Below are 24,134 nucleotides of genomic sequence, written 5' to 3'. Positions count from 1 at the left end.
GGACAGTCCCCCACGACAAAGAATTATCTGGACCCCCCAAAATTGAGAGTGTGCGGTTAGAAAACTTTGGTTTAGAAGAAGGTCTAGAAGATCTGACTTGGTCCTGCCCAATTCTGCTATTTATGAGCTATGTGACCTTGAGCAAATCGCTTAACTTCTACAAGCCTATTGTCACCTCTGCAAAGGATACGGATTCATTCATTCAGTCAACAGATATTCCTCAAGAAATGGGGTTATGGCAATGAACAATATCCAATCTAAGCCCAGAAAATAGTGAGAATAAGGAAATGAGTGTAAAAACCCCTTAATAATTTTGAACGCACTCAGCAGACCCAAGGCAGAAGCTCTGATGTGAACACACAACGTAATATACAGGTGAGAGTGTTCGCTCAGTTCAATAGCACTAACCTTCTAGTTATTGTCTTTCACCTATTCTAAGATCTACAGGGATTCCTTTTTCATATTTTAACATCTTTGAATTAAAATGACTGGGCCTTACAGCTGCCATCAGCCAGGTGGAAGTCACACCACAGTTGTCACTAACTATATGCTTGCAAACTTGGCCAGTATTCCTGGGGGACTAAAGCTCTTTAGCGAGGGCTTCCCTTCCCTGGTGGCGCAGTGGTTGAGAGTCCGCCTGCCGATGCGGGGGACACGAGTTCGTGCCCCGGTCTGGGGAGATCCCGCGTGCCGCGGAGCGGCTGGGCCCGTGAGCCATGGCCGCTGAGCCTGTGCGTCCGGAACCTGTGCTCCACAACGGGAGAGGCCACAACAGTGAGAGGCCCGCGTACCGCAAAAAAAAAAAAAAAAAAAAAAAAAAAAAAGCTCTTTAGCGATTCAGTCAAGGAACCATTGAAAGATGGCTTAAGGAAGCAATGTGGGTCCCCATGTTGTCTGAAAGCTTTCCGCGGGCACCTCATGGCAGGACAAGAATGCACCAGAACTGATCTAGACGCTTGCAGATTGTTTAAACTTCCAGTTCTGGTTACACCCTTTGGAGATACACAGGCAAACCAAATTCTGCTCAGCTAAGTCAGCGGTTCTCAACCCAGGCGGCACATCTTTTAAAAAGTAGCAAGTGTTTTTAAAATGCTGATACCTGGGCTCCAATCCAAATCAATTAAATAAGAATCTCAGAGGTAGGCCCAAGCATCTGTATTTTTTAAAGCCCCACCCCAGAAATTCTGATTTAATGCCCACTCAGAAAAGCCTTTCCTGACCGCCCCCAAAGAAACGTCGCTTCCTTCTCCTCTCCTGATGCAGTGAATCCCAGCTCTGGCGTACATTAGAGGCAGCCGAAGACCACTGAAAATGCTCCTTGCCTTGGCTGCACCCCAGACCATTCACTCAGAATTTCTGGGCTAGTGTCAGGCATCAGTAATTGCTAAAGTTCTCCAGCTGAATCCAGTGCACAGCCAAGGGCAGGAAGCACCGCCCTAACTCCTACTGCACGTGAAGGGCAAATGCCTGTCTCCTCGAAGAGGCTCAAGCCACATTGGCTTGAAGCCGCATCTATTTGCAACGCATTTACATAACCCGCGACTTACTTTCCGCCTCTGGGTACACAGTCGTCACTCGGTATCCCTGGGGATTGGTTCCAGGGCCCCCGAGGATACCAAAATCCTAGGATGCTCAAATTCCTTAATGTGGCTTCCAAATCTGCGGGTTCCATAGCCGCAGATTCAACCAACCGCACATCAAACCGCAGATACGGAGGGCCGACGGTATTTAAAAGCAAACCAGCCTTAGCCCTCACCTTTACTTCCTGGGCTGGGCATCTCTTCATCCCATTACAACACCTTACACATCATAGGTGCTCCGTACTCGACAAAGAATGAGTAGATGGACAAACACATGGAAGGATATATATGTATTTTGTCTGATGATGTGAATGCCACAACTAATGTACTGGTTTCAAAGATAAAGTAGAAATAAGGAGATTCTGCAATATGAAAATCATTATAAAATAATGGAGGTCAAATAGAGGTCTTCAGTCCACCCCCGCAAGCTAGAAGGAGACACAAAAATACAAGGGGGAAAATGTTCAGCTCTAAAGTAAGGCCACAGTCCACAGCTACCCATTTTTGATTTCTTAGTACGTTGTACAGAGTCGGGGGAAAGAGAATGGTGGCAGAAATTCAGCCAAGTTCCGACAGCTTCATTACAGAGACACAGCTTTAAAAAGTAACGAGTTTTTTACAGTCCTTATAGAAGCTGCTGCTGTAGGGTCTAAATAAAGGAAGCTGAGTCTTCAGAATTTGGTCATCAACAAAGGAATACCATCTGTCACTTTCAAAGACCATTTCTGCGCTGTGGCCCAAGGCAAGGTTTTTTGTTTGTTTTTTCCTGTGTCCTAGACCTCCACCGTTAATTCAATAATCCGAATACAGCCTTTGTTTTAATACAAAGTTCAGAGAGTTCTGTGCCTTCCTTAAGAATAGCTTGAGGCATAACCGAGATAGATTTCCTGTAAAAGCTACATCGGACGAGTAAACGCATGCGCGCCAGGTGCGTTCCTGGTCCCCAGCTCCGCCACGTGCTCCAGGACTCGGGTGTCCTCCGCCGGCCGTTTAGACAGGTCCAACATGGTGGACGAGTCCTTCCTGGGATTCCCAGTCACCAACATCCAATGGTTCTTTGGCTTTTCAACTCTGTGTGAATCCAGATATGTGTGTGCAGCGACCTCTGCTTCCTTTCCAAAATAGGTACTGGGGCAAGAAAGAATTAACACTGGTTGGAAATGGAATTACATCCCTCAGTAAGCTGTTAAGTTCATCTCAAAGCACGTAATTCAACAGACTGCTATATAAAGCTCTTGGAGGGGGGGCTCTCTAAAACACTATGTGTTTGCCAACAAGACTCAGCCTACTTGGGCAAGGACCAGGTATATAGGATCCCATTATAGCTAAAGTCCTCCGTGGGGAAGGACCTGTATAATAGAAGGGGCTCTAATAGGAGTTTTCACACCATCAAAGTTCTATGTGGCGATATTTCGTCATCAAAGGACTTTTTCTGTGTGTGGTCATCCTCTTTAAATTGAACTTCTTTGCCTATATTCACAGCCCCTGCCCTCTGGCATGGCATTTTCTTGCACCCTCCTATACAATACCTTAAGAAAAGATGCCGGTGGGCCACCAGTCCCCGATTCGTGTGGCAGTGATTGATGAGAAGTTTTGCATTTGCCTTTAAAGATAAAGAGAGTATGTTATTTGAATTATGAATTAAGGCCTCCAGTTTCCTAAAAGCAAAAATTTGGAAATATAGTATATATTCATTTATATATATATATAGAGAGAGAGAGAGAGAGAGAGAGAATAATCTAGAAGCTAAACCGTAATAGATTAATAAATACATTATTATAGATACACACATGGTGAAACATTATACAATCATTTAAAGTCATATTGGAGAAGATCTTTGACAACTTGAAATATGGTCAGTGGTGTTAAGTGGAAAAAATAAGAATATTCCGGATGTCCTATTTTTTTTAAAAATTAAAACTAAATTAAAAAAACACATACATGGAAAAAGAAATGCTAACAGTGGCTTTCTCTAGAAGATGGAACTACTGGTAATCATCATATTATTTTTTGTACTTTTCTGACTTTCCATAAGTGAACATATATTGTTTATAATCAGAAAATAAAAGACATATTATTTCAAAATCCTGACTCAGGTAAGCTAAGTGAGATGGGGAAAAGCAGCCCCTGACATCCGGGAACTGGCCTGGCAGCGAGGGCTCTGCCTTAGTGCTCTCCTGTGGGATATAATCAATTTCACACGGTGCCCACATCAGACAAGGCCACGCTGTGGCCACGATGGGTCAAGACAAAAAGAAGACCACTTTGTGATCATGTCTGAACACAGCAAAAACACGAGCATTGTCCAAGCCACAAAATACCAAATGTCCTCCTCCCCCCCAGAGAATAGGAGTGATTACTGCTTCCTTACTCACGACAGCTTTGGTCGTGCTCTGGCCTGCCCTCTATAGATAAGATGTACTGAGACAGCCCTGCTTCCTGTCAGATTCCAATCCAGGGCAAAGCCCCGCTTCCTGAGACCCTCACTAAAATCTCCCAACCACAGCCCCAATTCTATAACTTGTCCTTTCCTTCTAATTATTTTATTTTATTTTATTTTTAAAACTTTTTATTTTATATTGGAGCATAGTCGATTAACAATGTTGTGTTAGTTTCAGGTGTACAACAAACATATTCAGTTATACATATACGTGTATCTCTTCTTTTTCAAATTCTTTTCCCATTTAGGTTGTTACATAATATTGAGCAGAGTTCCCTGTGCTACACAGTAGGTCCTTGTTAGTTATCCATTTAAAAGATAGCAGAGTGTACATGTCAATCCCAAACTCCCTAACTATCCCTTCCTCCCACCCTTCCCCCTGGTAACCGTAAATTCGTTCTCTAAGTCTGTGAGTCTGTTTCTGTTTTGTATATAAGTTCATTTGTATCATTTCTTTTCAGATTCCGCATATAAGCGATATCGTATTTCTTCCTCTGTCTGACTTACTTCACTCAGTATGACAGTCTCTAGGCCCATCCATGTTGCTGCAAATGGCATTAATTCATTCTTTTCTATGGCTGAGTACTATTCCATTGTATTATATGTACCACATCTTCTTTACCCGCTCCTCTGTCCATGGACATTTAGGTTGCTTTCATGTCTTGGCTATTGTAAACAGTGCTGCTATGAACACTGGGGTGCATGTATCCTTTCGCACCATGTATACCAGCCTCTTACTGAGACGCCCCACGGTTTTCCATGGTGCGCGTTCTCCATCACTGCGACAAGGAATAAAGCCGACTCGTTCAACCCCAGGTGCTCCTGATGGTCTCTGACTGGAGGGTATTGACATGTGGACAGCAGCTGGACAGGTATGAAATGTCCCATTCTGCAGATGTGTCTGAATGTGGCTCAGAGACCTGCCTCGGGCTGTGGACTGAGTTAGGAACAGAGAAATGAGCTCCTAGTGCCTGAACTCCCCAACCTGTCTAACCTAATGACAGCAACAATAGAACAACCACCGTTAAATTAACAACAATGAATGCTTGGGAGCGCTGTCTGGGCCAGGCACTTTTCTAATAAGCACCGTAAATGTACTAACCGCTTAGTCCTCACAAAACCTCGTAAGTTAGGCATCATCATCTATCCCCACTTTACAGACAATGAAGCTGAGATACTGACAGTTTAAATCATGGGAATGAGAGGCAATTCCAAGGGGAGCAAAGCTTGGCAAAGACCAGTGGAAGAGAGGAAATCTGTTAAGCATGCATCATTGTGGACCATGTGTATATTCTCCGTGCTGGGAGAAAGACCCTTGCAAACCTGGGTCCGCCTACAGAGCTCGGGAGAGAAGCCTACTGCGTCAGGTGGATTCAGAGTGCCTCGTAACTGGGGGCCCCTTCCTGGATGGCCAACTCTTTAAGTCCTTCCTGGCTGTAAATCCAGTAACTCTCCCAATAACTTCCAACAACTCCTTAGTCTCCGTCTGCTGGATGTCTCACAAGCAAGTAGCATGGCCTCTGGTCCTCAAAACAGCTCTGTGCCCACCAGACCTGCCTTCCCATCCAGAACTGTGCTCCTGTCCGCAGGGCCCAGGCTCCTGAGAAAATGTCCAGCAACGTGCTCACCTGTGCGTCGGCCCCACCCTGTCCTTCACTTCCCCCAGATTACCCAGCCTCTTTAGAAATGAGGACTTAACAGAGGCCTGAAAGAAAGCAGTGTCCTCATCCTTACAATCTCGGGGCAGTGGTTCTCAGCCTGATCTCAGGGGCAGAGCCTGGGCCTCGGTATCTTTATGAAGCTCTGTAGGTGATTCTGTGCGCCGCCAGAGTCGAGAAACACCAAGGCGGGATGCTGCCACAGGGCAAAATGGTGCCTCCCAAACTTGAGTTAGAAATGAAAAAGAGGGACTTCTGGGTGGTCCAGTGGTTAAGACTCTGCTCTTCCCCTGCAGGCGGCACAGGTTCGATCCCTGGTCAGGGAGCTAAGATCCTGCACGCTGCACGGTGCAGCCAAAAGAAGGGTTTTTTAAAATTTTTTAATAAAAACAAATAAATAAATATTTTTTTAAAACAAGGAAGAAATGAAAAAGAGAGAGTGAAAATGTGTGAGGCATATAAGGCATCGGAGCCCTGACAAGCCTCCATTTCACACACACGAGTAAATCGCACCCACTTCACAGCATCCGCCCACACGTCTGCCTTCCCCAGGCTGCGCTCACCAGGACGGGGAAGCCTTCATATTCCAGGCGTAGCTGGGGGTCAGGGAAGGCCGCCTGCCAGCAGTTCAGGTAGGAGTCCTCATCCGTCAGGTACACCTCCTGGAGCCAAGACCTCTTAGACGACTTCATGAGGGTCCTGTGGTCACTTGATAAATATAACTGAAAACGACAGCAAGCAGATGGACTACCTCACAACTATCCGAGAGGCTGGACGGCCAGCGTGTTCAAAAGCAGTTTTCAGAAACCCTGTTCTTACTGATTGTACAAGAACATTCAACTTTCCTCTCCCTCAGAAAGGCCATCTCAGAGGCTGAGGCCACCCGCCCTCACATCACCGGCAACTGCTTTCCCTTCCTTGGAATACCAAACCCAGCCTCCCTCTCCATCTCATGCACTCCTCCTCTTTTTTTTTTTAACATCTTTATTGGAGTATAATTGCTTTACAATGGTGTGTTAGTTTCTGCTGTATAACAAAGTGAATCAGCTATACGTATACATATATCCCCATATCGCCTCCCTCTTGCATCTCCCTCCCACCCTCCCTATCCCACCCCTCTAGGTGGTCACAAAGCACTGAGCTGATCTCCCTGTGCTATGCGGCTGCTTCCCACTAGCTATCTACTTTACATTTGGTAGTGTATATATGACCATGCCACTCTCTCACTTCGTCCCAGCTTACCCTTCCCCCTCCCTGTGTCCTCAAGTCCATTCTCTATGTCTTCGTCTTTATTCCTGTCCTGCCCCTACATTCTTCAGAACCTTTTTTTTTTTTAGATTCCATATATATGTGTTAGCATACGGTATTTGTTTTTCTCTTTCTGACTTACTTCACTCTGTACGACAGACTCTAGGTCCATCCACCTCACTACAAACAATTCAATTTCGTTCCTTTTTATGGCTGAGTAATATTCCATTGTATATATGTGCCACATCTTCTTTACCCATTCATCTGTCGATGGACACTTAGGTTGCTTCCATGTCCGGGCTACTGCAGTGAACATTGTGGTACATGACTCTTTTTGAATTATGGTTTTCTCAGGGTTTATGCCCAGTAGTGGGATTGCTGGGTCGTATGGTAGTCTTATTTTTAGTTTTTTAAGGAGCCTCCATACTGTTCTTCATACTGGCTATATCAGTTTACATACCCACCAACAGTGCAAGAGGGTTCCCTTTTCTCCACACCCTCTCCAGCATTTATTGTTTGTAGATATTTTGATTATGGCCATTCTAACTGGTGTGAGGTGATACCTCATTGTAGTTTTGATTTGCATTTCTCTAATGATTAGTGATATTGAGCGTCTTTTCATGTGTTTGTTGGCAATCTGTATATCTTCTTTGGAGAAATGTCTATTTAGGTCTTCTGCCCATTTTTGGATGGGGTTGTTTGTTTTTTTGATATTGAGCTGCACGAGCTGCTTGTATATTTTGGAGATTAATCCTTTGTCGGTTGCTTCGTTTGCAAATATTTTCTCCCATTCTGACTCCTCCTCTTTTTCAGGACATCAGGCCTGGAGCAATATTTTATTCATTGTAAATAATGTTGCATGAAACTTATTGCACGAAGTGAAGTGCTCTTAAAACCAATACCAGCACAGCTGATATTCATACGTGAGACTCCAAGGGGGCCTCGGCCCCTCTGGAATTGACGTCCACACTTGGAACTTATGTCAGCTCTCTGGTTGCCTATAACTTCGCCAAGGAGCACCCCATCTTGCTGAAATGTCCATAATGTTAGTTCCTCGTTAGCCGTTTACTGATTCGCCTTCGCCCTGCACCTGGAGGTCGTTTCTGCATATCTTGATCGGTTTTCATTAAACACCTTTTCTATACAAAGCTATGTCATGAAGCGCTCTGGGGAAGGCAGACATGAGGTACTGCCCTCAAGAAGCCTTCCAACTAACAGGAGGGATGACTAAGCATAGAAATTGGAAACATCTGTAAGGTATGGCGTCCAGCAGGGATGCAAAGAGCTACAGGAGGGGAGAGATGGGAACACATGCTCTCCCAGGGGCTCAGGAAAGACTCCGAGGAGGAGGTGATGTGGTATCAGGGAGCCCGAGAGTATGAGCATGGACAGGGAGGGTAGGGACATATTACAGAGGGCTTCAAATGCCACAGTGAACAGCAGCACTTCATGCAGACGGCAATGGGGGCACCGCTACTGACTTTTCAATGGAGGTGCAAGGTGAGCAAAGCTGAGCTTTTAAAGGATTGACCTGACAGCACGCTGCCAGTATGAGATGAAGTCAGGATAGACTAAAGGGACGAAGCTATGGGGGCGTGGACTGAGGTACCGGCACTGGGAGTGCAAAGACGGGCCGAACTGCACTGTGAAGGAAGAGCCATGGGACCTGACAATAGCTGGAGCTGGATGTGGGTGGGAAAGGAAGATGGGTGCAGGATACACTGCGGCTTTGGCCCGGCTGATGGGGCGGATGACAATGCCATTCAGACCAAATGGAAAATAATGTCTATCTCAAACCACAAACGTTGCTTCGTTCATATAAAGAAAAACAATAAGAAAATCAGGAACAAAAATCAGGCCTCTACAAGGCCACCATCAACAGATTTTTCATAAATACCCTGAAAGAGCTTGCTAATTCAAAGACAAGAAACAGAAATAAGAGGCATAAGAATTTGAGAAGAGATAAAATTGTCATAATTTGAAGATGAGCTGACTGTCTACCTAGAAGTCCTAAGAGAATCAACCTGAATTCATAAGAGTAAGTGATTTCATCCAAGGTGAGTATAAAAATCAATGTCTATCTTCTATTTTTGCTGCAACTGTCAAAAGGACCTACCTTCAGTAGCTTCCAAAATAGAAGATACCAAGGAATAACCTTGACGAGATCAGTGTCAGATCCATGTGAAGGAAAGCACAAAACTTTACTGAGAGATAGAAAAGAATAATTGAAGAAACAGAGAGACATCTCAGAAGGACAAATATTGTAAAGCTACTAAAAATGTGAGCTTACTTAATTTTAAAATGCCAATCAAAATACCAAGTGATTTCTCCCCCCACAGGGGCAGAGGCACTTAAAAAAATTATTACTACATTTGACTGAAAGATTAATTCCTAACATAATTCAGACAAAGAAGTGTAATGATAAAGAACTAGTCCTACAAGTCATCAGAGTGACCTGGAATAAAAATAAACAACTCCAGTTCAAAGGATCCAAATAGAAAGGCACGTATAATAATTTAATGCATGCAGCATGTGTCAGTGAAGAAAGGAATAATTATTCAAGAAGTAACACAGATATGACTGACTAGTCATTTGGGGGAAATTTAGATGTTCACATCAAGGCCTCTATCAAAATAAATCCCAAGTGGATGAAAGAATAAACTTAAGCAACAGTTCAAGTTTAGACATCTAAAAATTAATACAAGTTATTCTTTTTATCATATCTTTGGAGCAGACTTCAAAGGCTCTGAGCAATGGAAGGAATTACAGAGAAAAGCACTGATAGATTTTACTTAAAAATAGATGAGAACAACTACAATTTAAAAGCCAAGTTAACAAATGAGAGGGAATATTAGCAACAAACATGTAAACTTGTATAATCTGTGGAAGAGCAGGTATTTAAGCCCAAGTCAACAAACAGGCAAAGAACAGATGATTTAGGGGAAAGAGAAGGAGAGCAGAGATGGAAGGGAGGGGTGGGGAAAGAAGGTAAATAAAAAGAAAGAGAGAAACAAAAAAAGAAAAGAAAAAAAAATCTAAATGTTGTAATGCTTGTAATTTTCCCTATATTTTAAGATTTTCCCTTTATAAAATAAGCTAAAATGTTAGTAGGGCTACTCTCTGGATGAGAGAGTGATGATTTACTTCCTCTTTCAACAACTGGGTATTTCCTCTCATTTTCACATTTAAAATCAGGCTGCAGCTTACCGTCCATGGTGTGTCAGAATTTATCTGCCAGCATTGATTTCTTGGTAGTATGAAAGTAATAATGATGCTGCTGGTGTTGACGGTGCCACATCATACAATAACGGAATCTTTGATTCAATGAAAAATGTTATATATAATACCAGCTCTCCCCCTTAGTAGCCAAGTGACTTGGAGCGAAGTCACTTAACTGGCTGTGCCTTGGTTTCCCCATCAGTAAAACGGGGGTAAAACAGTCCCTACTTTAAAGACTTGTTGGGGGGAATAAATGAGTTAACATATGTGAAGCTCTTAAACACGTAGTAAGTAAATAATCTCCATTTTATAGAAAGACTCAAAAAGGTTAAATAACTTACCCAAAGTCCCAACCCTTAGGTATGCATCTCAGCTGGAATTCAAATCCATATTTATCTGGTTCTATTACACTGCCTAATTCCCAAGGTAGAGGTAAAGATCAAAGACTTGTGTTCCCCGATTTATGCAAATGTGTTAGCATTGGTGACATTAAACAGCTGTCAGAATATTACATAATCTGATCACTTAACTTACAAGTGGAGGTGGTATAAATTTTTGCTTTTTACCAGCTGCATTGCAAAGAGGGTTTTTTTTCCCCTTACTCTTTAGCTTTTAAGGATGTATTTTTGTAATTCGTGAGGTTAGAAGGAAAGAATTGGCCCCAGACTGCCTCGGAAAAGCTGCAGGCTGACACCATAATGAGGCCAGAGATGGAGCCCATGCCCATACAGTTCTCTGTCCACTTCAGTAAGTAGCCATTAGCCCACATGGAAACAAAAATGACTGGTCCAAAGTAGACGTGCAGTATTACGACTTACCATTCTGTCTGCAAATCCTCCTGCTATCCCAAGGCGAAAGTTCTGCCCGTATCTAAGGACCTGACCAGTGACCTCTCCAGCTGCACTGTCAGTGGAGAATTAATATAATGTAAACTCTCTGTATTAGGATCATTCTGCAGCTCTATTTTTTGTGTATGCACTTTGGTTTATAGTTTTCTTAGTAATGTCTATTCATGTACCATAACTGAAATAAGTCACTTACCAAAAGGTCTTTTCTTTTGGCCTCCAAGTCTTGCTGGCACCTTACTCACTGTCTTCCAACACACTCGGAACACACAGTGTTCCCACTTTGTAAGCCTAGGGTGGAATGATCAAGTCATACTGTCCTACACTAACGAATTGGTCCAAGTCCACTGACATCTTTTTTTAATTGAATTACAATTGATATATAATCTTATATTTAGCTTGAAGTGTATACATCATGATTTGATATTTATACACGTTAGGAGAGGATCACAATAAATCTACTTACCATCTGTTGCCATTTAAAATTATTATGATATTACTGACTATATTCCCTATTCTATATATGACATCCCCATACACTGACAACTTTAGAGAGAAGCAAGGTAACAAATTTGTAGACATTTAATACACTCTTCCCTCTTAATCTTCCAGGAAACAGAAACTGTGATCAATTTTTAGCTGTTTTAACATAAATTATGTGTATTCGAAAACTCTAAAGACTTAAAGGACTAGTTATATCCCTGTCATATAAACTTGCTATCATAGTTTAGTAACAAACTGAAAGCAATGACTTTTAATTGTAATTATGTATCTATTCTCTAAGGATTTAAATGCTCGATTCCAAAATAATTATGTATCTATTCTCTAAGGATTTAAATGCTCGTCTCCAAAATTTCAAGTACATTTTTAGTGGACAATTAATTTTAAAACAGCAAATCCCCATGGACTGCTACCTTGCATTTAACTATATATTTCTGATGTAGAAATAACAGAGTAGCATTAAAAACAATGAAAGCACTCAAATGAGCTCAAAGCCTTATGAAATGTTATTAGGAAAACCCACTTGGCTTCTGGGCAGATTCTGAATTTAATTCCCTGGATGCAATACTTTTGAATTAAGCATTTTGAATTGAATTCAAATTATCCATTATCCTGATGTGAACTGAAATCAAATTACCCATTATCCTGATGTTTAAGGTAACAGGATTGTCAAGGCCCCTTGACAATCATTCTCAAGATACGAAAGCAAGATGAGAATCACAGAGAATATTCACATAAGCTTTGCCTCCAATCAGCACTGCTCTAATCCCAGGGCATCCTTAAATTGCAAGTGAAAACAGATATTTATGATGAAAATGAGCCTAAAATTAAAGTATCTTTACCACAAAACAGTGAAAGTGTTTCTGCCAACTGGGATCTTGGTTTGAGCTGCGCTCAGGCCACAGGGCACCTCTAATTCGTCACTCAGATGGGCTTTAATTTCATCTGGAGTCATACACAAGCTCAGGTCCCCGCCCAGAAACAGATCAGCTTCTGTCTCAGGGTGGTCAGGATTCACAAGCATCACTTTGTCGCCATAGTGAATGTATCCGTCTTCAGATATGGAAAGCTGCATCTACAATTTAAATAGGAGTTTTTCAGAGAAACCATGCAATTCCTTCACAGCCAGTGCCGAGGCCACTGCAGATGTACCCTATTTTAAGAAGGGATTGACTTGAATTTCCTGAAATCTTTCTTCTTCCTTTTCCTGCCACCAATCTGCTCCCAATTTGCCAAATCAATGTCCCTGATAATCCCAAACAAAGTAAAATAAAGCTGATGAAAAATTTCATGGGTTGATTCCATTATTAACTTATTCAACATTCCTAGAAATTTTCTTGAGCACCAACTAAAGGGCATTTTACTTATGCATGTATCAATCTATTCATTTCTTAATTTGGAAAATGCAGGTGAATAAAATTAATAGCAAACTTCTCATGTTTCTAAAATCTTAGGGAATTTTAAACATTGTGGTTATCTAAAGAGAAGAATTGGTATTTTCCAAATGACAACTCACTTATGGAATTTTTGCTTGCTTAACATATTCTCACATTTAATTTGACAGACTTTTGAAAACAACGCTTGAATTTAAAATTACCGGTCTCAGAAGATTCTCTTTCAGTCTTCTGTTTCTCTGTATGAGAAGTTGTCCCTTGTCCTTCTTTGCTAAGAAGTCTTTCATGAGCTCCTGGTTAAAGAGAAAAATGAATGAAACCCAAAGGGTCAGCAATAGTCCTGAATAATAGAGATACTGAGAGCTTTCAGGTCCAAAGCACGACAAGTTGTAAGAGCAAAATTTGAGAACGTAAAAAGAAATGTGAGCATGATGGAAATGGGGGACTTTTTTTAGCATTACTTTATTTTTTATTTCATTGTGGAATGTTTAGAAAAATGAGAAAGACACAAAAAAGAAACATCACCTGTAATTACTCCAACCAGTGACAATGATGAGTAACATTTGGAGGTCATATATCCCCTCCTACTGAGGTCTCTGCTAGTTGTATGATGATGGACACCGAAAGTGTCTCCCCACCCAACTAGTTCCATAAAAGGATGGCCCAGGGTCTTGTTAAGACCGCCATAGGACAATTCAGGGCAATGAGTATAAGGTCAGTAAAAGGGATGCTACGGGGACACTCAGGAGGGGATGTGGGACAAGGTGGGGGATGGGGGCAGTATTTCTGCTTACAGTCTACCTGCTCACCTGGACCGCAGCTTCGGAGACTGTAAGTCTCTGCGGAACAGAGGGAATTTAGTGGGGCTCTAGACTAAGGGAGAGACACAGGCAGGAGCCTTGAGAGTTTGGGAGGCCAAGAGACGCGCGTGAAGAGTAGAAGGGCGTGAGACCTGCGGGTCAGCCAGTGAGATTCTTAGGGCGTTCAGAGGGAGTTGGGATTTTACGGACATTGGGTGTGTGCTGGGTGCGAAAGGAGGCTTGGGATGCTCAAGTAGGGGCCCGAACTTAGGCCAGGCGGGGGAGTCCCCGGGCAGTGGGCGGGCCGTGCCCGGCCACTGCCTCCGTACCTCCTCCAGGTAGACGTCCTCGTTCCAGTTGCCCATCCGGACTCCTGGACCGTACAGGTTCTGAGCCATCGTCCCCTGCTCTCCCGAGAACAAGCTTCCGGGGCACAGCGCCTGTGTTGGCCTCCCCGTCGCCATGACGACCCGGCCCCCTGCGATTGGCCAAGGTCCGGGACCCTGCTAGCCAATAAGTGACGACACACGAGTTGAGCTGGGCTCTGGTGCGGCCCCATCCCAGGGGCTGTCACTGCCCCACCTCCGCCCCCCCACCCTGCGCCTCACTTCCCCTCTTAGGTTTTTCTCGAGTTTAATTGCAAAGCAGGCAAGAGAAAAAACTCGAGCCTACAGACTTCACTGTCCTAAATGCCCGCTAGAGAGAAATTTTTAACTTTTTTTTTTCTTTTAGAATCTAAACGAAAATTGCTTTTAAGTAGAGTATCCCTTGCTTTGGGGGGCAGCAAAGAGGAGCTTTGAAATGGAAACATAGCTTGCTTGCAGCCTACTTTTATTATCAGCAAGCAGCCATTTCACCCTAATAATAATACAAGCTCAATGTAGAAATTTGGAAACCAAAATAATACAGAAAGAAGGTGGAAGAGAAAATTACTCAACATTTTCACTGCCTCCAAAGTAAGAAATATGTCATGCCAGCCTATTTGTGTTGATATGCTTCTGAGGCGGTTCTTATTTCCACAGACTTTACAGCATTCCTCCTGCCTCCCCCAGATACCAAGTGCAAGGACAAGCCTATGATTTGCAAGAAGTCTTGATAAAACCGGAATACGCTGGAGCCAACATTTTTTAAACAAAATATAATTTTATGAGTAGGAAGGGTAAACAGGTACTGCAGGACTCCCCAGGGCTTGATGCTGATTGAATGCATTCAGTAATTTACCTTTATTTAGTGTCTACTAAGAGGACAGAAATGAAAGACACAGGGACCTTTCTTCCCTTCAGCAACCTCAGTCTACAAGAGAAGAGAGTTCATGAAAACAAATTACTTCAGAGAAAATGGAATGAGTGCAATTAAAGATGTGCCAATGAAGGGCCATAGGCACGTAAAGAAAGATTCATTTCTGCCTTGGGGGATGGTGATGGTGAGAATGAGAGTAAGGAGATCTATGGGTGGTGACTGAGGGAAGGGGGACTTTGGAGATGAACTTGGATTTGAGCTGGCAGGCTGCAGCTTGGGATACAAATAGGAATATTCTCACACATTGGTGAATCCATGAGCTTTTTCAGTACAGCACCACATGCTAGGATCCTTCAAAAGGATAAATGGGACAAAGAAGGTAGGTCAGATATTATACCACTAACTGCACTTGATAAATCAAGTAACTGAGACTCAACGATGCTAGTTGCTTATCCAAGTTCAAACTGCTAACAGTTGCTCAAAGCAAGGACTTAACTCAGATCTTCTGACTCCAAAGTCCATGTTTTTTCTCTTTGTTTCCATATTCCCTGTAAAATCAGGAGTATGATAAGGAAACTTTCATCTCCATATGATTTATTAAGGTTCTAATGATTTGGTTATTTGCTTAAGTCCTTACACCAAGACAGCTTTGCTCTCACCTATTTTCTTTGTGCTATTATGGTCAAGTATTGTACACTTCTGTATGTTACAGGATCAACAATACAATTACATACATATTGCTTTATGCAATTGCTTCTTAAATCAGTCAGGACTAAAAATGTGCAATTATACTCTTTTGTAGATTACATACATAATTATCTTTATTTTTTCATGTGGATACCAATTACAGCCTGGTATTACTTGCTTTCCACCTGAAGAGTCTCTGTTGGTATTTCTTGTAAAGCAGGTCTGCTAACAACACATTCTCTCAGTTTTTACCTGTCTGCCCATTTCACCTTCATCCTTGTAAGATAGTTTTACTGGGTATAAGACTCTTGGTTACAGTTTTTTCTTTTAACACTTCAGATATGCCCTCCTTCTGCCTTCTGGCTTCCATTGTCTCTAATAAGAAGTCAATGATTAATCTTATTGGGGTTCCCTTGTTTGTCTACTAAGTGTGTTGTACAGCCCCTTGCTGCTTTCCAGATGTTCTCTTTGTCTTTGTCTTTCATCATTTTGACCATGGTCTGAGAGGTACTCTCTTTGCATTTATCCTATTTGGAATTTGTTGAGCTTCTTGGATGGGTAGATCACTTTTATTTAAATAGAATTTGGGATTTGCCATTCTTTCTTTGAATATTATTCTGCTCCCTTTCTCTCTTTCCTCTTCTCCCAGAACTCCTTATTGTTGGTGCACTTAATAATGTCCTTGTTTCTGTAAGGCCATATTCACTTTTCTTCCTTCTTTTTTCTCTCTGTTCTTCAAATTGCATAAAATTTCTATTGATTTATCTTCAAGTTTGCTTATTTCTTCTTCTGCCAGCTCAAACCTGCTATTCCATCTATCTGGTGAATTTTTCATTTTGGTTATGATACTTCTCAACTCCAGAATCTCCACTTACCTCTTTTTTTTTTCCATTTCTCTATTGATATTCTATATCTGAGGAGGCATTGTCATCATACCTTCCTTAAATTCATTAACCTTGGTTTCTCTTAGTTCGTTGAACATGTTTATAATAATTGCTTTGAAGTCTTTTTCTACCAAGTCCAACATTTGTGCCCTCTCAAAGCCTGTTATTTTCCCTGTGGATGGATCACATGCTCCTGTTTATTTGCAGGTCTCAAAATTTTTTGTTGAAACCTGAACATTTTAGATAACATATTGTAGGAACTCTGGGCACTGATTCCCCACCCTCAGTGCCTGTTGTTGTTTGCTTATCCACTTGTGTATCTGTTTAGTGACTTTGGCTAGACTTGTTAGGTAAGGTCTATTCCCCAACAGGGTGCAGCCCTCTGATGTCACTCTTCAGGGGTATAGCCCTGAACATGCACAAGGTCCCCTGACCCCCTAAATAAATCTTAATATGATAAAGTAACATAAAGAAGCATCTCACAACTTACAACACAGGTGGATTTAAAAGCCAGGTGATAATAACAAAATTATAAACAAACATACAAGGAGTTTTCTGAAACAGCTTTTTACTAATTTTTACTTTTATTTTTGAAAAATTATGAAATCTTTATTTTATTGCAATTATAGAGTATTTTAAATTTATATTCTTCAAAACTGCTCAAAGCTAATAGTAAAACAGAAATGCACACATACATTGCTAGACTCTGAGTAATTTACTCAGTTCATGGTGTAGCAATAAATATCTATTTAAATTAGGACACCATTCCCTCCCTTTTAGAATTATTATAATTTTGACATAAACCAGGTATATACTGGAACACTCATTTGCTACTTTTCTTTCATCATTTGATGAGGCTCTTGGAAAAAGTTAATTGGAGCCTTTTGTTACTTACTTGTGAAACATCTGTCAGGAAAACAAAAGCCAAAGAAATACTTGGACAGGATCATTTTTAGAAAAGAAAAGATCATTTTTAGAACTTTTAGGATAAAATTCAGATATTGGGAAAGAGAAATGAGAGTTATAATCTTAGAAGCAAGTAACTTCCAGGCTGCAGAAAATAAGCTTTCAAGTCCTCATGGGACAAGAAACATTGTAAGTGATCACTGTGTCCTAAAGGAGAAAAATGGGATTGAAGTTCCTTTCACTTAGCTTATGCAACCATTTTTGTCTCCGAGCCTCGGCATCTTCATCAATAAAAACGAGTTAAGGATAATTTTAGAGCTAACTCTCTAGGGAGCATTTCCAAAATACCCTGTGTATGTTAACAGCTGTGGAGAGGGAAAGAGTTCTGTTGTAGATCAGTTTGAGAAAGGCTGAGTTAAATAGGCATCCTTACTGCAGTCCTTCTCAGAGCCTTGAATGTCTCGGCGCTCTCTATAAACCCACAGAAAGATGATACATACGGCATTGCCCAAGCTAAGTTCACTGTGGAATACTTTTTAAAAAGAATGATCTTGGGGCTTCCCTGGTGGCACAGTGGTTAAGAATCCTCCTGCCAATGCAGGGGACACGGGTTTGAGCCCTGGTCCGGGAAGATCCCACATGCCGCGGAGCAACTAAGCCCGTGTGCCACAACTACCGAGCCCACACGCCACAACTACTGAAGCCCGCGCACCTAGAGCCCGTGCTCCGCAACAAGAGAAGCCACCGCAGTGAGAAGCCCGCGCACCGCAACAAAGAGTAGCCCCCGCTTGCCGCAACTAGAGAAAGCCCGCGTGCAGCAACGAAGACCCAACGCAGCCAAAAATAAATACATAAAATAAATTAATTTTTAAAAACAAGAATCATCTCGCAAGAATAATTTTTAAGAGATTTTGTGCGGCTCAAATGATATAACACTATGTAAAACGGGTAGGATTTGGACATGTAGATAAAAGAATCAAGGTAAGCACTTGACAGACAGAGGAAACAGGATGCAGCAGGGCAAAGAAGCTGGTATCTCTAGGGTCTGGAAAGGGGCACACAGTAATGAACGTAAGTGGGGAGAAGATGGTGGGGGGCGACCTGTGGTACAGAGGCGAGGGCTCTGGATTTTCTTCTTTAAGTCAAAGAGACCCATGAAAGTTTCCGAAGAGGAAATTGACAAAGGGCGGGGTCGAGCTTTGGAAGTTTGCTGGGACTATAGGCTGTGGATTCAGGCAGATGGGCCAAGTAGGGGGCAGGGGTCCCAGTTAGGAGACAGCCTGGGGAGAAGTGATGGGTGTGCCTAAGTAGAGAGGTAGAAAGGAATGATAAAATAGCTCAAGTCAGGACGGTGAGCTCTTGGGAAACGACTGTGCAGTGGGAGAATCCATTGTTCACCCAGCCGAGAGTCACCGAGCCCCAAGCACTGTGCTCAGGAATAAATAAGGAAATCATGGGCCCTGCCTTCGTGGAGAGTCAAAAGGAGGACACAATTCTGAACAAATAAGTACACATGGGAGGCCTGGTGCCAGAGGGTCAGTGCGGGAAACACTTCTCCGAAAGGATGTCAGCAAATAACCATCCTTGGACAAGTAGGCAGGCTACTGAAAGTCCTGATCGAACTATAATACATCATCATTTTGTTAGCGCGTCATTCATTCTATCCTCTCCAAAGACCACAGGGTGGCGTGTGACCAGAAAAGTGTCTCCCCCTCTTGTTTTCCCTTCTGGTTGCACCAGACCCCTGGGGAAAAGACCACCCACAATGCACTTGTCATTCTCCTGTCCAGACGCAAGCACCAGAAGCCAGCCTTCACCCCAGGAGCAAACCTGTGGGACTAAAGTCTCTCAGTCCCTCTTTATTGCCCTTGGCAATCTTGCAGAAAACCGGCCGTCCCCCTCCATCTAGGCTGACCTCTTGGGTGACAGGCTTGTATGTAGTCTTAAGTCCTGGAAGCAGAAGAAATTTCCTTCTGTTTACAATCCTGACTTCTGAGGAGGGTATACCCTCTGAAGAGGAAGCCCTTCTGTTCTACTCCTCTCCCTGGTGGGTTTGGAAATGCCAAGGGCAGGATTTGGCGGCAGGAGATAGGAAAAGCCAAATGGCCTGCCTAAGAGAGCAAGAAGAAAACCAGTTTCTTCCCCATCAGGGCGGGGAAGTCTAGAGAAGCACCAGCACCCAGGGGAAGGGGTGACCAGGAGAAAAGAAGCTCCCTGGGCAGGACTCTGTACTTTCCACAGGCATGGAAGCAAGGCTGCCAGCTGTCTCTTCTAGATCTCAAAGCACAAGGAGGATGTTTAGGTTCTAGGAGTGTCATTCTGTTTTAAAAGTACCAGAAATTCATTTCAAACTCTTTCCCCCTTTTTAAAGTAGGAGAGCCCCCTTTTCCAACCAAAGCAAGACAGAACTGAATTACCTAAAACAGAGAGACTCAAATGATGAGCCCCAAATGTCCACCCTGTCCCCCTGGAGGACACCGAGAGTCTACAGAGCCTAGTTTGAAAACAGCTGATCTATTTTGTCTCATGCCTGACTTTACAGGTGATGAAAGTGAGGCTTACAGAGCGGGACTCAGTGCCAGGAGTTCTTCAGGAAGAAAAGCAGGGGCTGGAATCGATGCCACTTTCCTCTCAGTCCAGGGCTTTTTCTACTTTTCAGCCCTCACAGGTCCCCATCCGAGGGACCACTCATCTTTTTACCACTGACCCGTTAATCTTGTCTTTCTGGTCAAAAGAAAGTTCTGGCCTTTATCGCTCCAGAAAGATATACATAGAAGCATTTTACACATTGAAGGCAAGATTTAGAATGCAACAAGGATACATCCATTTGGGTCCATTTCGCCTATTCTTTTGCGATATGATTACAAATGTGTTCTGAAAGCAAGGCAACCATGCAAACACTTAACAGTACCCTAGGACACAGTGGAGAAATGAACCAGTTCCAGGGAATTCTGGAGGGTGTCAAAGCAAAGACACATTTCCCCAAGCGGTTAGCGTTTCCAGTTCCTTTAATGTGACGGGAAAAGATAGAATGTCCCTTCGATTCACAAATGAGGAAACGGAAGCACAGAGAGGTTATGGGGAATACCCAAGTTAGCATCCGAGCCAGAACTAAAAGCTACCACAAGCATGCGGAAGAGAGGAGGAAGAAAGAAAGGAGAGAAAACAGAGAAAAATAGGGCCTTGTATTTTCACAGCATCCCCAGGTGTTACACCGCTTTCCACACAACATTTTATTTGAGTATTACCACTACAGGAAGTTGGAAAATAATTCTATGCTCTATGGCTAGCTCTGTGGTTTAAAACACAAGCTCTGGAGTCAAACATTCCTAGTTCAAATCCCAGAACTAGCCACTGGCAGGCTGTGTGACCTTCAGGTAAAGTCACGACCTCTCTGTGACTCAGTTTCTCCATCTGTAAAATGAGGAGATAATAAAACCCACTTCATATGGTTATTGGTAGGCATAAGTGAGAGTGTCCAGGACAGAGCAAGCAGTCAGTAGCTACTGCTGCTTATTGAACTGGAAAGACCGACATCAGGAGTGGCTTGATCAAGGAGTTTTCTGTTTGCAAGATTCACAAGTTTAAAGTTCAAGGGATATTTCATTTTACAAATGGGGAAACAAAGAGCCAGCCAGGGGAAGAGAAGTGGCTAAGGTCACACAGCTAGTGACTCCAGGACTCCTACTAATTTCTTCTGTTAGACGCTAAGGTTCCAAGTAAGAAGCTGGGAGATGAAGCATGTCTTCAGTACGTAATTCCCAAATAGACAGCAAAGGTGGTAATGTTTAATATTATGGCTCTGTGCGGTAGAAAAATTCCATATGGGGAGTTAATTACCTATAGAGGTATCATTCTCCCTTCTCTTAGGGTGAGCTCTGTAGGGTGGTCTGAACTGCCCAGGAGCACAGAGGCAGTGCCAGTGCATGGCCTGGGTAGAGCCCTGGACCCACGGCCTCCAAATTCAGTGCTACCTGGATCATACAACTAGCACACTCTCTAAGATATGGGGAGAGAAATTACACACACCACAATCCTTGAGTTGTTGAATTTCTCCTTCAAATATTCTTCTAGGGACTTCTGTGAGCTGCACTAAACTGTAGCTTCAACTAGGGTAGGGTTATTCTGTTTATCAAAATCCGATAAATACCCTGAGAATTTCTGGGAAGCCCTCTCATCTGCTGCTGTTGAGAAAGAAAACTGCAACAATGATTCTGGAAGGCAATTTTGCATTACATCAAAAGCCTTGGAAATAAATGTACTAGATATCTCTAAATTCCAGTTTAAAGATATTATACCAAGGAGATGTGTATATTAACAGGAAAAAAATTGCAAAGTATCCAAAGATAATGGGTTGTTTCAGTAAATTACAGAGCCATGTATGTTTTGGAAGGCTATGCGACTATTAAAAATCATGATATAAGAGCAATATTTAATGATTTGGGAGATGTTCATAACATTGTAAATTAAAATGAGATTACAAGAGTTTATAATGTAAGATGTCCGTTTTACGTTTAAAATGTGTATTTTTATTCTATTCATAGGAAAAATAATGTACTTTATAAACATGCATGACGATCTATTTGTACATCTATATGTAAAATATGCATACATGCTGTATATAATATAATATATAATATCATATAAAATCATACACATGTATAATCTACATAATCTGTACATATATAATCTATACACATATAATATACATAGCTGATATGGAGGGGGCATCAGGCTTCTTTTTTTTTTTTTTTTTTTTCAATACGCAGGCCTCTCACTGCTGTGGCCTCTCTCCCGTTGCGGAGCACAGGCTCCGGACGCGCAGGCTCAGCGGCCATGGCTCACGGGCCCAGCCGCTCCGCGGCATGTGGGATCTTCCCAGACCGGGGCACGAACCCGCATCCCCTGCATCGGCAGGGGGACTCTCAACCACTGCGCCACCAGGGAAGCCCTTTTTTTTTTTTTTTTTTAAATATTTATTTATTTATTTGGCTGCTCCGGGTCTTAGTTGCGGCAGGCGGGATCTTTTATTTGCAGCATTTGAACTCTTAGTTACGGCATGTGGGATCTTAGTTCCCTGACCAGGGATCGAACCCGGGCCCCCTGCATTGGGAGCGTGGAGACTTAGCCACTGGATCACCAGGGAAGTCCCTGCGTCAGGCTTTCCATATGAGAATGCTTGTTTTCGTTTTCTTTTCTATAATGAGCATGAAATTTTTTGCAATAATAAAAAAAGAAAACCCTCTGAAGACATTCTGGCCCAGGGGTAATCCACACCTAAACTAAAGCTCTGATCTGTGTCCCAACAGCAGGACTAGTGGATAAAAGGTCGCAGTGGTTCGAGAAGTTAGGACCAAGAATGGGAGCCAACTCTCTGCTCGAACTCCTCCAAGCACCTCACTCAGCAGATGTTGGCAGCTTTTATATAATCACTGTGGTCCACTGCTCGTGCTCATTGGTAGTTTGTCAGCCAGAAGAACTTGTGAGGACAAGGTCTTTTCTGACCTTTCTTTGGAGGTGAGTTGGATTCGATAACTGGGCAATTGCGCCCTCGTGTGGCACCTCCTGGGTACAGCTTTTTGTCCATAACGAGGAAACTATGGACTCAAGGCAGGAGATCCCTTGTAGACCCCAGTTTACGAGTGGGTCTTTGTTCCCAAAGGGAGTTGCTAAGTTGGGTTTCTAGAAATTACAATGCATCTCCCTAGAAGTGATAAACATTGAGGTTAAGAACCACTCAAATGTCAAAAGCCTATTAAATCACTGTCTACTTATAATAGTCTCAGCTTCCCCTCCTGTAAATAATACTGTTTTACAGTATGTTCTAAGAGTATCAAAATATTTGAGCCTTCCCAACAGGATGTTTTTATTGCCTTGATGTTTCCTCTATTTGAATTTCCTTACTCAAGACAATTCTTCCCCATGTAATTTCTACTCATTCATCAAGTCCATCCCAAAGGTCATCTCCCTCAACAACATCCCCAGACTGGACAAAGCCAGTTACCCCTCTCCTGGCTCTCAACGCACTTTGTATTTTCTCTGCAAATTGCTGTGATTAGAAGTTTTTATTGGCAATGGGCAATTTGAACCAGTGTGTAAGCTCCACGAGGACGGTGGCTTTTTGTTTCATTGGTGTATCCTTAGCACTTAGCACAATGCCTGATACATAGGTGTCCAAAAGTACAAGTGGATCAAAGAATTGTTCGGTTACATATTCCCCCTTCCCTGCTCCCTTGGGACCATCTTCAGTACAGTTCAGCACAAGCACACTTACTCTTACAGTCATAAATGTTATTTACTGAAAATACCCAGCTACACCCACCCAACACAGAGACTGGTTGCACACGGACTTGGCCATCTCCTGTCTGCTACTGTCTTTGAATAACAGTCCACCCAGATCTCACGTGAACCCTGAAATGAGATCCCTGGGGCATCAGGCAGGCCTCGGTTTCCCCACCAGCATCATGGCCTGATTGATAAGATTCTTTCCTCTCCTACTCAGCGCATGCTCTGAATCTTAGGGGTGGGCAAGAAGCCCTCTCCTGTTCGTCCCAGGTGAATTGTTTTCCTTCACTTCTGCCAGCCAGCTTCCGGAGTACCCGTCCTGTGCTCACTGCTTTCTCACTTCCTGAAGACCCATGATGTCTTCCCAGGCTCATAGTAGGCCCTCTCCCCACACCCACAAACCAAGACACACTCCTTCCACCCAACTCTGGGGGCAGAAGGCGGCTGG

General features: G+C 42.8%; 1 protein-coding gene across 1 annotated transcript; it reads right to left on the bottom strand.

Moving 5' to 3' along the window:
• Positions 1 to 1,885: 1,885 nt before the first annotated feature.
• On the bottom strand, positions 1,886 to 14,188 carry CFAP161 (cilia and flagella associated protein 161). The gene is made up of 7 exons (XM_022554517.2): positions 14,015 to 14,188; positions 13,089 to 13,178; positions 12,334 to 12,566; positions 10,964 to 11,048; positions 6,242 to 6,400; positions 3,110 to 3,183; positions 1,886 to 2,708 (listed from the first exon to the last, which is right to left on the bottom strand). The coding sequence occupies exons 1-7, from the start codon at positions 14,147 to 14,149 to the stop codon at positions 2,477 to 2,479; spliced, it is 1,008 nt and encodes a 335-aa protein (XP_022410225.1). The 5' UTR covers positions 14,150 to 14,188; the 3' UTR covers positions 1,886 to 2,476.
• Positions 14,189 to 24,134: the final 9,946 nt, after the last annotated feature.

Source organism: Delphinapterus leucas, chromosome 2 (assembly GCF_059928025.1).
Source record: "Delphinapterus leucas isolate spDelLeu-1000000601 "Yukka" chromosome 2, BTC_Dleu_Yukka2, whole genome shotgun sequence".
NCBI classification, from domain to species: domain Eukaryota; kingdom Metazoa; phylum Chordata; class Mammalia; order Artiodactyla; family Monodontidae; genus Delphinapterus; species Delphinapterus leucas.
This window is presented reverse-complemented; position numbering and strand designations above follow the sequence as displayed.